Here is a 14,340-nt window from a genome sequence, read left to right as displayed (position 1 = left end):
ATTCAGGAAAACTTCACTGAGCACCCACCATGGGCCAGGAACTGGGGCTACACTGATAAACACTGCTTACTATACGCATAGCAGACACTCAACAGACACCCAGTTGGCTTCGTCCATACTTCCTCATCTTCAAAAAAGCAAAACCCAACACTCATCCTCACCTCCTCCCTCTTTCAGCTCCACATCTACTCTTTGAGGAAATCCTCTCAGCTCCCCCACCCAGCCAGACCCAGAAACCCAACACTTTTCGCACCTCCACAACCTCGCCATGGTTCTGCCCTCTCTCCACAGTCCAGCCAGAAGGATTCTTATAAAACTGAAAGCACTCTCCAAATGTTTCTCCTTTCACTCAGCATAAAATTTAAAGACCTAAACCTGGCCTAAGGCCCTCAAGACCATAACCTTAAACTAGACCTTAGCATTCTCAAGGAAAAAATTCTGGGCTTAGACAATTCCACTCTTTAAACTTTCATAATTTCCTTGAAGTTTTCTAGTAAATTTCCTTCTTGAGAATACTTACCTTGTTTTGACAACCAAGAGGACTATAAAATGACACAGATGTTCTGACAAGTGTTCATAACCTATAACTTGGCAAGTATATCCTAGAGACAGATGCCCATATGTGCAGAGACACATTAAATATTTTTTAATACCTTAATAGGAATAAGCTATTTCTACAAGAAGGTCTGAGGGAAACCACAATTTCTTCAGAGGTAGACAAGTAGGAATGGGGCCAGGAGAATGCCCCAGAAGTCCCAGCTGGCAAGAGGTAAATATTCGGGTGAGTGGCAATTTTCTGCACACAGACATGGTTGGAGCATGGGTTCCAAGATGTGATGCAGACTGTAGTGCTGCTTTTTACTTACTCGCTGGGTCATCCCAGGCCAGTTATTTAACTTTATGAGATTCTATTTTGTCAGATGCAAAATGCAAACTGAGAACTTCCTCTTGATGAGTGAAGGGCTACTGTCAGTGGAGAACCTGGCACTCAGTACAACAGCTCCAGGCCCTTCAAGGTGGGTACCACGGCTTCAAAGCTCTGTCCTCTCACATGGTTTCCTTGCTCACTGACTAGCTCAGAATCCAGGGCAGGTGTCTAACAGCATGACACACAGTGTCCAGTACCTTTTTAGTGGACAGTCATCTCTAAAAGCACAAGAAGGGAGTTCCCATCGTGGCTCAGTGGAAACGAATCTGACTAGTATCCATGAGGACACAGGTTTGAGCCATGGCCTCGCTCAGTGGGTTAAGAATCCAGTATTGTTGAGAGCTGTGGTATAGGTCGCAGACATGGCTTAGATCTGGCGTTGCTATGGCATAGGCTAGCGGCTACAGCTCCAACTTGACCCCTAGCCTGGGAACCTCCATATGCCACAGGTGCAACCCTAAAAAGACAAAAAAATAAAAATAAAAAATAAAAATAAATTAAGAAGACTACCAGGAATATCTGACTTTTTTTTGTTGTTGTTGTTGTTCTTTTTCAGCCATACCCACGGCACATGGAAGTTCCTAGGCCAAGAATCAAATCTGAGCCATAGCTGTGACCCGAGCCATAGCTGCACTAACACCTGATCCTTAACTGGCTGCACCCAGCAGGGACACCTGACTTGATTTTTTTAAAAATTGCTTTATAGCTAAATCTATTTTATCAGATGACGAACTCTAGCCCCTTTGCTGGAGTGGGGCCCACATTTGCCTCCATTAGAAAAGTTGGCTTTTGTTTTGTTTGCAAAGATAACAGAAATGGTGCCAAGAGAAAAAGGGAGGTGCCACAGAATCCTAGAGGCATTTTCACAAGGAAGATGAAGATGAGGACAAGCCTCAAACGAGCAAGATATGCATGGGGTGCTGGGTGCAGGTGGGGTACTCACCAATGGCCCTGCGGAAGTTCTCCATCAGCACTTCTGTCTTCTTGATCTCCGTGGAGTAAACTTCACTCCCCACCATCGGGCAAAAAGGGACCTTACTACCCAGCTCTTGAGCAATAGCCAGAGCTAGAGCTGTCTATAGAAGAAAACAAATCCATTTGTTTCATATCCTTGAAAAATGATAATTAAGGAACCTAAACTACAAAAAAATTACTAACCAGGAACTGAAATTCTAGTCCTTTTAGTTTTAGTATCATTTACACGTTTCACAATAAATGTTTGATGACTTTTGTTTTATGGACAGTCAATTTCTAATATAACTGGAATCTAATCGCTCCCATCGGTCATCACAATGGCTGTGATTTCCAAGACTCCAGCCAGTGCAGGTTCAGCTCCCAAAGCGTCATTGGCCCCTCTCACTCACGCTATGAAATGGACACCAGTACTCTCCCCATTTCATAAACATGGAGGCTGAGACACAGGGATTAAATAACATGTTTTCGTGCCATATCTAGAAGATGGCAGAGTGGAGCCTTAAAGCCTGGCAGAAGGGTCACATTAGAATCAGGGTAGTCTTCCAAAACTGTCCCCTCAATATCAAAACAGGGTTCTGACCTCATCATGGTAGAACAGCACTACTTGGTTTCTCCCTTTACAGATACAGGAAGGCACCAATCTACAACCATCAGATACCAATAATCAAGGAATGAATGATAGGGAGTTCACTTCATGCTGAGTGGCCCCCCAAACTGTGAAGAATGACAGTTCTGAAGCTGTGATCAGGTGAAGTTACACTTGAATGTGCCCTAATAAACTATAAATTGACTTTTGCTAAGATAACTAGTTAGCAAATGCCAAACAGAAGACTTAACAGATGGAGGATCAAATATCAAGTATAAAAAAACGGAGTTCCCGTCATGGCTCAGTGGTTAACAAATCCGACTAGGAACCATGAGGTTGTGGGTTCGATCCCTGGCCCTGTTCAGTGGGTTAAGGATCCAGCGTTGCCCTGAGCTGTGGTGTAGGTGGCAGACTCGGCTTGGATCTGGTGTTGCTGTGGCTCTGGTATAGGCCGGCAGCTACAGTTCCAATTCGACCCCTAGCCTGGGAACCTCCATATGCCTCGGGAGCGGCCCTAGAAAAGACAAAAATACCAAAAAAAAAGCCAAAGCCTTGAATCTGGAGTAGGATGGGCAATGCCATGGGCTTTCTGTGTTGTTTTCACCTTTCCTCAACTTTGACACAAAAGCCAAATGGGGAAGGCCAGTTGCCAAGGTGTACAGGTTAAGGAAGAAAACAAGCTTGCTACTGAAGAGCGATGTGGCTCTCTGAGACAATGCTTAAAACCGGCCTAGTAAAGCTTCCTCTTAGATTTTCTTTTCAATGTCCTTTTGTGGACAGTTTCATCTTCAACATGACCCTGGGCTGAATCTCTGGTGCCTGACCTCCTCATCTGTCAAATCCAAGTCCTGGGTTAGATCACTGTGAGCAAAGTAACTGCCCACAGACTGCTCTGATTTGGACCTAGAGAGTCTCGTGTGTTTTTAAACTCAGGGTGTTGCCCATTTCTGAATATCAGGAAATTTCACATATAGCTACTCAGCTTCTTCTAAGAAACACAAAGGGTCAAACCATGTGGCAACACTGGGAGTGGATGCCCGGCCAGCTGCCTCCCCAGCAAGGGCTTGTGCTGGCTTCCTGGGCACTTCACTCAGCCCCTCTGCCCATCTGAGTAGGCACGTGAGTTTATGCCCTTGAGGCTAAGAGCTCTAAAACTGTATTCTCTTGTATCCCGAGAGTGAAGGAAAATTCTGGAGCATGATGGGCAGGCAGCAGCTCACCAACACCAGGACTCCCCAAACCTGCCTTCCATCTAACTCCACCACCTTCTCAGTCTCTCCTCCTTCTCTCCTCTGTGGCTACAGGCCCCAGCTCCCCACACTCAGCATTAAACTACAAAGACAGTGACACACCTGATACAATGGAAGACCCTCTCCTCTACCAAATACAGAAGAGATGATCAATATATTCCACTAAAATATGATGAATGCTTGGTTAAGAAATGCTTCAGGGGAGTTCCCGTCGTGGCCCAGCAGAAAGGAATCCGACCAGGAACCATGAGGTTGTGGATTCGATCCCTGGCCTCACTCAGTGGGTTAAGGATCTGGTGTTGCCGTGAGCTGTGGTATAAGTCGCAGACGCAGCTCAGATCCTGTGTTTCTGTGGCTGTGGCATGGGCCGGTAGGTGTAGCTGCGATTGGACCCCTAGCCTGAGAACCTCCATATGCAGCAAGTGCAGCCCTAAAAAGCAAAAAAAAAAAAAAAAAAAAAAAAAAAGGAAATACTTCAGGTAGCCTAGTTTCCTTCATTTAAATGCTCCTAGAAGACCAGCATATGATGTGGCTACTGGTGAACTATTCCTACACTACTATAAGGGGCTGAGTAACTTGAACAAGAGATCCCACTGAACCCTCCCAACCAGCCTATGAACTTGATAACCTTGTTGAAATTTTGCGCATTTAGAAACTGAAACTCAGGAGGTTCCCATTTGTGGCTCAGCAGTAATGAGCCCAACTAGTATCCATGAGGATGCAGGTTTGATCCCTGGCCCTGCTCAGTGAGTTAAAGACCTGGTGTTGCTGTGAGCTGTGGTGTAGGTAGCAGACCTGGCTCAGATCTGGCATGGCTGTGGCTATGGTGTAGGCCAGCAGCTGCAGCTCCGATTCAACCCCTAGCCTGGGAACCTTCAACTGCTGTATGGCCCTAAAAAGATAAAAAACAAAAACAAACGAACAAACAAAACCTAAAACTAAAACTCAGAAATATTCAACTTAACTTACCTGAAGTCAAACAGTTAGCAAACAGCAAGGCCAGGATGTAAACCCCAATTTCCAATACCTATGTGTGTGCCCCCCACACAAGCGGCACAAAAAAGGTTGTTGCCAAAAGATTAAATAACCTACTTTACTTTCAATTTCATCTGAATACCTTTTTCTAAAACCCAAACTCAAAGTCCTATTAAGTGTGTGCAGGCCTCAAGGGGGAAATGGCCATACTCTAAACAAGCACCACATTCCTGCGTCCACTCAGTTAAGTTGCCTCAAGCTTGGGGCCCCAGGCACACTGCCACACAGGAGAGTTACCGCACTTTCAACACATGCACAGGGCCAGGACAACCTTTGGTGTGGAGGCTCTCCTGAGAGGAAAGTGGAACAATGTTACAAAAGCATAAAGGACCCATGCTTTCAGCAGAATAGCCACTAGAGCCACATGGTTCCTTCCTGTTACAAAACATCTATAATAAGAAAATGGTCATGATAGATCAGAGTAGCAAAGCACCAGAGGGCAGGTGTTTGACAGGTGTTGAAAGCTGGGCAGGTGTTTCACAGATGCCAGAAACCCCTGGGTAAAAAGGAGCCTTGAAGGGCACACATTGGTAGACAAGGTGGCCATAGAGAAAACCTCTAAGGGACAAGGACAAGCTTATTAGTCTCATCATGGCTCTGGCTGACAAAGTCTCCCTAGGAGGCTCTCAAACAAATTCAGGATTCGTGTCTACGCTGCCTGATGGCTAGAAAACCCAAGCCATAAAATTCCCATCATGAGCCCTGGGTTGGCAGCACAGCAGAGCCCCTCACAAGTCCTCTCAGGAAGCATTCAGCCCTCACCAGGAGATCAGGGAAGCCTCAATTTGATCAAACATGAGTTCACAGATACAGGATACACAATAAGAAAATATTTAATGAACAAGAAACAAAGGCTGGAGTTCCCATTATGGCACAGTGGAAAGAAATCTGACTAGGAACCATGAGGTTGAGGATTCGATCCCTGGCCTTGCTCAATGGGTTAAGGATCTGGGGTTGCCATGAACTGTGGTGTAGGTCACAGATGTGGCTAGGATCCCAAGTTGCTGTGGCTGTGGCGTAGGCCGACAGCTATAGCCCCGATTCGACCCCTAGCCTGGGAACTGCCATGTGCCATGGGTGTGGCACTACAAAAACCAAAAAAAAAAAAAAAAAAAAGCAAAAAACCCCAACCAACCAAACAAACAAAAGGCTATCAAGCACAGCCAGATTTTGAAGGAATTAAAAGTGTAAAAAAATGGGTGGTTGGGGGTGGGGCTTCTTCATTACTAAAAAAAGGAAAAAAGAAAAAAAAAAGAGGGCAAGCTAATATATGTAGCAGACACAACAGATTTAGACAACCGCCATTTTGCAACGACCAATGTGATAAGTGATGAGGAAACCACTGATGAATGCTATAGCCATAGGGTAAAAGGATATTCATAAAATTTCAGTGTTACTTTCCAAATGATTATGAATTAGAGGGAATCAGTCCCCTTACAGTGGAACGTGGCATAAGTCCAATTGCAGGTTCCAGACACAGTGTCACCTGTGCAGCATTTTGCCAAAGTGCTGAACATTTCAGAGACCATCAGACAACCAGTGTAGGACGTTCTACAAAACAGCTGTCCTGGACTCTTCAAAAATGTCAACATCAGAGTTGCCACTGTGGCTCAGAGGTAATGAATCCAATTTGTATCTATGAGGACCCAGGTTCGATCCCTGGCCTTGCTCAGTGGGTTAAGGATCCAGCATTGCTGTGAGCTGGTATAGGTCTCAGACATGGCTCAGATCCCACACTGCTGTGACTGTGGTGTAGTCTGGCACCTATAGGTCCAATTCGACCCCTAGCCTGGGAACTTCCATATGCCGCAGGTGTGGCCCTGAAAAAATTTTTTTAAAAATTTGAAAAATGTCAACATCATCGTAAGAATAAAAACAAAAAGTGCAGGGGAGAGTAACTGCTGTAGATAAAAAGAGCCTCAAGAGGTAACAACTGTATGATATTTGATTATAATTGAATTTAAAAACATAAAAAATGGGAGTTCCTATCGTGGTGCAGAGGAAATGAATCCGACTAGGGAACCATGAGGTTGCGGGTTCGATCCCTGGCCTTGCTCAGTGGGTTAAGGATACAGCGTTGCATTGAGCTGTGGTATAGGGCACAGATGCGGCTTGGATCCCGCATTGCTGTGGCTCTGGCGTGGGCTGGCAGCTGTTGCTCCAATTCGACCCCTAGTCTGGGAACCTCCACATGCTGCAGGTGCGGGTCTAAAAAATAATAATACTAATAAATAAATAGATAAATATATATATAAAAAATGAAAGAGACAAAAACTGAAAAAACTTGAAGATATTTTAACAAAAACAGATACTAGCTGATACTATTAGCAACCTCCCATTTCTGGGGTGGAGGACAGTACTGTGGTGACGAAGGAGAGAAGGTCCTTACACTTCCTTCCAAATGGTTCAGAAGTAAAACAGAGGAAACACAAATGTCACAAAATGTTTACAATTAGTTACCTACAACTAGGGCACAGAGCAGTTCATCATACTGTTCTTTCCACACTTTCATATCTTTCAAATTTCTCAAAATGAAAAATATTCAATGGACAGGATTAAAGAGTAGCTTCCTCCTTGGCATTCTCATCATGGAATAACGAACCTGACTAGCATCCATGAGGACATGGGTTCGATCCCCGCCTTCGCTCAATGGGTTAAGCATCCAGTGTTGCCGTGAGCTGTGGTGTAGGTCTCAGACACACCTCAAATCGTGCACTGCTGTGGCTGTGGTGTAGGCTGGCGACTACAGCTCCGATTCCGACCCCTAGCCTGGGAACTCCACATGCCACAGATGAGGCCCTTAAAAAGACAAAAAGACAAAAAAAAAAAAAAAAAACCCAACAACAACAACAACAACCACCTTTCCTTAGAGCTTACAAGACAGGCTGGAAAAGAAGTCTAAAGAAGTTACCCATGGAGTTCCTGGTTAACAAACCAGGTCAGCGGTTAACGAACCAGACTAGCATCCATGAGGATGACAGTTCGATCCCTGGCCTCGCTCAGTGGGTTAAGGATCTGGCATTGTAGTGAGCTGTGGTGTAGGCTGCAGATGCAGCTCAGATCTCGAGTTGCTGTGACTCTGCATAGGCCAGCAGCTACGGCTTTGATTTGACCCCAAGCCTGGGAACCGCTATATGCCGCAGGTGTGACCCTAAAAATACCAAAAAAAAAAAACCAGAAGCTACCCAGGAATTCCCTTGCAGCACAGTGGGTTAAGGATTCTGTGTTGTCACTGTAGCTGGTTGCTGCCATTGTGCAGGTTCAATTCCTGGCCCATCCCTGGCTGGGAACTTCTGCATGCCAAGGGCACAGCCAAAACAACAACAACAGCAAAACCCAGAAAACATGAAAGAGGTTGAAAGACAAAGAAGACAAAATGAGAAGCTCTGGCCCAGAGTTTCCCAGTTGTGGCACTGTGACCGTTTTAGGTTGAGAACTCCTCCTTCAGGGCTGGCTCTGTGCCCTGCAGGATGATGCTCTGCAAACCCCATGGCCTCTATCCACAAGATGCCAGCGGCACTCCCTGCCCAACCAAGTACGACAACCAAAAATGTCAGGACAGTGCCGCCCAGGGGAGGACTTCTGCAGGGGACCCTCATCTAGCTGGAGCTGCAGGAGAGAACAGACAGAACAGGGGAAGGCTGGCCAGTTCCCAGAGCTGATCAGACACAATATGTTCTCAGATCCAGAAGGAGTTAACATCAAGCACAATAAATGACAATAAATCCAATGAACAACTATATGCCAACAAGTTTGGCAATCTGGAAGAAATGGACAATTTTCTAGAATCTTACAGCCTGCCAAAACTGAATCAAGAAGAAACAGACCAACTGAACAGACCGATCACTACAAATGAAACTGAAGATGTCATAAAAACACTCCCTACAAATAAAAGTCCAGGACCAGATGGCTTCACAGGCGAATTCTATCAAACATATAAAGAGGAACTGGTGCCCATCCTCCTTAAATTCTTTCAAAAGGTTGAAGAAGGAATACTCCCAAAGACATTCTATGATGCCACCATCACCCTAATTCCAAAACCAGACAGAGATAACACCAAAAAAGAAAACTATCGCCCAATATCATTGATGAATATAGATTCAAAATTCTCAACAAAATCTTAGCCAACCGAATCCAACAACATACCAAAAAAATTATACACCATGACCAGGTAGGGTTCATCCCAGGTTCACCAGGATGGTTCAACATACGCAAATCATACACCACATTAACAAAAGAAAAGTCAAAAACCATATGATCATTTCAATAGATGCAGAAAAAGCATTTGACAAAGTCCAACATCCATTTATGATCAAGACCCTCGCCAAAGTGGGTATAGAGGGAACATTCCTGAATATAATCAAAGCCATTTATGATAAACCCACAGCAAATATTATACTCAATGGGGAAAAACTGAAAGCCTTCTCACTCAAATCTGGAACAAGACAGGGATGCCCACTCTCACCACTGCTCTTCAACATAGTTTTGGAAGTCCTAGCCACAGCAATTAGACAAACAAAAGAAATAAAAGGCATCCATATAGGAAGAGAAGAGATAAAAACTGTCACTGTATGCAGATGACATGATACTATACATAGAAAACCCTAAGGACTCAACCCAAAAACTACTTCAACTGATTAATAAATTCAGCAAAGTAGCAGGATATAAGATTAACATTCAGAAGTCAGTCGCGGAGTTCCCGTCATGGCGCAGTGGTTAACGAATCCGACTAGGAACCATGAGGTTGCGGGTTCGATCCCTGCCCTTGCTCAGTGGGTTACAGATCCGGCATTGCCGTGAGCTGTGGTGTAGTTTGCAGACGCGCTCGGATCCCGCGTTGCTGTGGCTCTGGCGTAGGCCAGTGGCTACAGCTCCGATTCAACCCCTAGCCTGGGAACCTCCATATGCCGCAGGAGCGGCCCAAGAAATAGCAACAACAACAACAAAAAGACAAAAAACAAAAACAAAAAAGTCAGTCGCATTTCTGTATACCAGCAATGAAATATTAGAAAAGGAATACAAAAATACGATACCTTTTAAAATTGCACCTCACAAAATCAAATACCTCGGAATATACATGACCAAGGAGGTAAAGGATCTATATGCCGAGAACTATAAAACTTTAATCAAAGAAATAAAAGAAGATGTAAAGAAACAGAAAGATATTCCATGTTCCTGGATTGGAAAAATCAATATTGTAAAAATGGCCATACTACCCAAAGCAATCTACAGATTCAATGCAATCCCTATCAAATTACCCATGACATTTTTCACAGAACGAGAACAAACAATCCAAACATTTATATGGAACAACAAAAGACCCAGAATCGCCAAAGCAATCCTGAGAAACAAAAACCAAGCAGGAGGCATAACTCTCCCAGACTTCAAGAAATACTACAAAGCCACAGTCATCAAAACAGTGTGGTATTGGTACCAAAACAGACAGACAGACCAATGGAACAGAATAGAGAACCCAGAAATAAACCCTGACACCTATGGTCAATTAATCTTTGACAAGGGAGGCAAGAACATAAAATGGGAAAAAGAAAGTCTATTCAGCAAGCATTGCTGGGAAACCTGGACGGCTGCATGCAAAGCAATGAAACTAGAACACACCCTCACACCCCATGCACAAAAATAAACTCAAAATGGCTGAAAGACTTAAATATAAGACAGGACACCATCAAACTCTTAGAAGAGAACATAGGCAAAACACTCTCTGACATCAACATCATGAATATTTTCTCAGGTCAGTCTCCCAAAGCAATAGAAATAAGAGCAAAAATAAACCCATGGGACCTCATCAAACTGAAAAGCTTTTGCACAGCAAAGGAAACCAAAAAGAAAACAAAAAGACAACTCTCAGAATGGGAGAAAATAGTTTCAAATGATGCAACTGACAAGGGCTTAATCTCTAGAATATATAAGCAACTTATACAACCCAACAGCAAAAAGCCAATCAATGGAAAAATGGGCAAAAGACCTGAATAGACATTTCTCCAAGGAAGATATACAGATGGCCAGCAAACACAGAAAAAAAATGCTCAACATCGCTGATTATAAGAGAAATGCAAATCAAAACTACCATGAGATACCACCTCACACCAGTCAGAATGGCCATCATTAATAAATCCACAAATAACAAGTGCTGGAGGGGCTGTGGAGAAAAGGGAACCCTCCTGCACTGTTGGTGGGAATGTAAACTGGTACAGCCACTATGGAGAACAGTTTGGAGATACCTTAGAAATCTATACATAGAACTTCCATATGACCCCACAATCCCACTCTTGGGCATCTATCCGGACAAAACTCTACTTAAAAGAGACATATGCACCCGCATGTTCATTGCAGCACTATTCACAATAGCCAGGACATGGAAACAACCCAAATGTCCATCAACAGAGGATTGGATTCGGAAGATGTGGTATATATACACAATGGAATACTACTCAGCCATAAAAAAAGAATGACATAACGCCATTTGCAGCAACATGAATGGAACTAGAGACTCTCATACTGAGTGAAATGAGCCAGAAAGACAAAGACAAATATCAAATGATATCACTTATAACTGGAATCTAATATCCAGCACAAATGAACATCTCCTCAGAAAAGAAAATCATGGACTTGGAAAACAGACTTGTGGCTGCCTGATGGGAGAGGGAGGGAGTGGGAGGGAGCAGGAGCTTGGGCTTATCAGACACAACTTAGAATAGATTTACAAGGAGATCCTGCTGAATAGCATTGAGAACTATGTCTAGATACTCATGTTGCAACAGAACAAAGGGTGGGGAAAAAAAATGTAAATGTAATGTATACATGTAAGGATAACTTGATCCCCTTGCTGTAAAAAAAAGAAAGAAAATAAACCCATTCTTTGACATATCACAGTGAAACATCAAAATCAAAATATCCCCAAAACACTTGGAGAAAAAAGACAAAATCCTCATAAGTAGACTTCTCAAAAGCAACACTAGAAGCCAAAAGGAAGCAAGTATCATTTTGAGAAAACATCTGGTGCAGAGAGAAAACATCTGGTGCAGAGAGAAAACATCGCAGACAGAAAACATCCGCGGACTGAATTATATACCCAATGTAACTATCTACTATCTTGCAAAACAAAGGCAACATGATAAATACAAACCTGACTTCCACCAACAAACTTCTAGGAGGAACTTTTTTGGAAGTTCCCAGGCTAGGGTCAAATCGGAGCTGTAGCTGCCACCATAGCCACAGCCACGCCAGATCTGAGCTGCATCTGCGACCTACACCACAGTTATGGCAACGCTGGATCCTTAACCCACTGAGCAAGGCCAGGGATCGAACCCATATCCAACATGGATACTAGTCGGGTTCATTACCACTGAGCCACAATGGGAACTCCTAGAAGGAACTTCTTAATGATGCACTTTAGGAAGAAGAAAATGGAGGGAGAGCAAAGATCTAAGATGTGAGAAGGAACAGCAGCAAGTGAATGGTCAATATAGTGACAAACAGAAAGAGAAATGAGGCTCATGTTTATACAGCCCTTTAAAGTTTACTTGTTCACAAAACATAACACTTTGTCCTCTAAGACACCAATATAAGATACACTGTCAATTCAAAATGATAATTAAATTCATCATTTTACAACTGACCAGTTTAATAACTGCCTGAAACAGGCAGGGCAGTGCTACTACTTCAGAAAAGACTAAGGTGAGGGATCTGCCTAAGGTCTCAGCAAGTCAGTTAACATTTGGAAAATTGCTTGCTGACTGACTTTCCTTCCCCCTCAAGTAAGAGGTCACTCCCAAGGTTTTATGAAGCCCTAGGCCAACAGCAATGTACTTCCAAAGCAAAGGAGACTTGAAAGAGATAAAAGACAAATTACAGAGACAATAAGTCCCCCTCTGAGGACTTCATTCTCTTTCCTCTGGAGGTCAGCCAGGATAATTTGAATTTTAGAAGCATGGATTTTAGATACTCAATTGTATTATTGTGCATTGGTTTAAAAAACATACATATCACCAATTTAGCTAAACAAAGACTAGTTAAGACACAAATTCAATTTGGCTTAGACATTAAGATCATCCTCTTGGGTGGATTTTTAAAAATGAGAGAAAATGAGTACCTTGCCAGTTCCAGGAGGTCCTGCCAACAAGACAGCTCTTCCAGCCATTTTCTTGCTTTTGATTAATTCTACTATCACACCACATGCCTAAACACCACAATGGAAAGAAATCATAAATCAATATCAAAATGTTTCACAGGAGGAAAAAGCCCCCACAATTCAGACTTATTGAGTATCAGGATACCACAGGCACTGTTGTAGGTGCTGGAGGCAGTGAAAGCACGGAACTCATGTTCTATGGAGGAGACAGACGGACAAAAAAACATCCTACAAGATCACTACTATGAAAAAAAAAGTGCCAGAAAAGAGCATCAGCTGCAGACAGTGCTTGCTCTTGAGTTAGCTGGAAAGGCCTCTTAGACAGTATTATACTTAATACACAAAGCTCTAAGCAGGGTAGGAGTAAGTGTTCCATGCAAAGGAAACAGCAAATTCAAAATACAGGAATCAGTTTGGCATGTCAAGGGACAGAAAGGCTGAGGTACCAAGTCCAGAAAACCAGGAGACTGAGAAGATGAGGTTGAAGAGGCAGGAGGGGCAGAACTCAGAGTAGGATCTTCCAGTCTATAGTATAATTTCAATTTTATTCTACTTTTAATGGGAAGTCAGTGAAAAAATCTTAGGGTACATGTCATGTTCTGATGATGTGAAGCAGTGTTGCTTTCAAACACTGCTATGTGGAGAATGGACAGTAGGAGTACAAATGGGAAGAGTGATTTTTAACCTGGAGACAAGGGATATACTTCAGGGGCCCACACACATCCAGAAATTGGAAATGAAACTGAAAACCAAATTGTGTATATATAATCAAATGTGTATTTTTCTTTCTTTCTTTCTTTCTTTTTTTTTTTTTTTTTTGTCTTTTCTAGGGCCGCGCCTATGGCATGTGGAGATTCCCAGGCTAGGGGTCGAATCAGAGCTGTAGCTGCCAGCCTACACCACAGCCACAGCAACTCGGATCTGAGCCATGTCTGCGACCTACACCACAGCTCATGGCAATGCCGGATCCGTAACCCACTGAGCAAGGCCAGGGATCGAACTCGCAACCTCATGGTTCCTAATCGGATTCGTTGACCACTGAGCCACGACGGGAACTCCTCAAACGTGCATTTTTCAAGGAAGAGGATTCACAGCTTTCATCAGATTCTCAAAGTAACCCACCAAAGGCTAAGAATCAATGACATAGTCTACTAGTTAGCCATCAATTAACTATTCCAGGATGCTACAAAGCAAATGCTGCATGTGAGAGTAAACCTATAGCATCCTAAGATCCAATGAATACCTTTTAAATCCTCAAGATTAAATTACTTGATTGTTGGTTTATTTTATTTTATTATTTTTTTGTCCTTTTAGGGTGGCACCCTCAGCATATGGAAGTTCCCAGGCTAAGGGCTGAATCAGAACTGTAGCTGCCAGCCTACACCACAGAACGCCAAATCCAAGCCACAGCTGCAAC

At 43.3% G+C, this 14,340-nt stretch overlaps 1 protein-coding gene across 8 annotated transcripts in view; it reads right to left on the bottom strand.

Annotated features, from left to right (window-relative positions):
• Positions 1-14,340, bottom strand: part of RUVBL1 (RuvB like AAA ATPase 1) — a 50,400-nt gene that overhangs the window by 27,882 nt on the left and 8,178 nt on the right. For 3 of the 8 annotated variants that reach the window (XM_021069443.2, XM_021069442.2, XM_084989643.1), the window contains exons 2-3: positions 12,885-12,971; positions 1,872-2,004 (exon numbers count right to left, since the gene is read on the bottom strand). In XM_021069443.2, coding sequence (XP_020925102.1) covers positions 1,872-2,004; positions 12,885-12,932 — 181 coding nt within the window. In that variant the 5' untranslated portion in view covers positions 12,933-12,971. Of the gene's footprint in view, positions 1-1,871; positions 4,147-4,604; positions 5,911-12,884; positions 12,972-14,340 lie in introns of those variants that run through there. The other 5 variants (XM_084989644.1, XM_084989646.1, XM_084989645.1 and 2 more) reach the window with 5 other exon arrangements.

The sequence above is a fragment of the Sus scrofa genome, chromosome 13 (assembly GCF_054392235.1).
Source record: "Sus scrofa isolate SSC_HxYL_T2T_F1_AM1 chromosome 13, Sscrofa_HxYL_maternal_Yorkshire_Landrace_v2.0, whole genome shotgun sequence".
In the NCBI taxonomy this organism is placed as follows: Eukaryota; Metazoa; Chordata; class Mammalia; order Artiodactyla; family Suidae; genus Sus; species Sus scrofa.
Note: the sequence above shows the minus strand (reverse complement) of the source record. Positions and strands in the feature narration are given on the sequence as shown.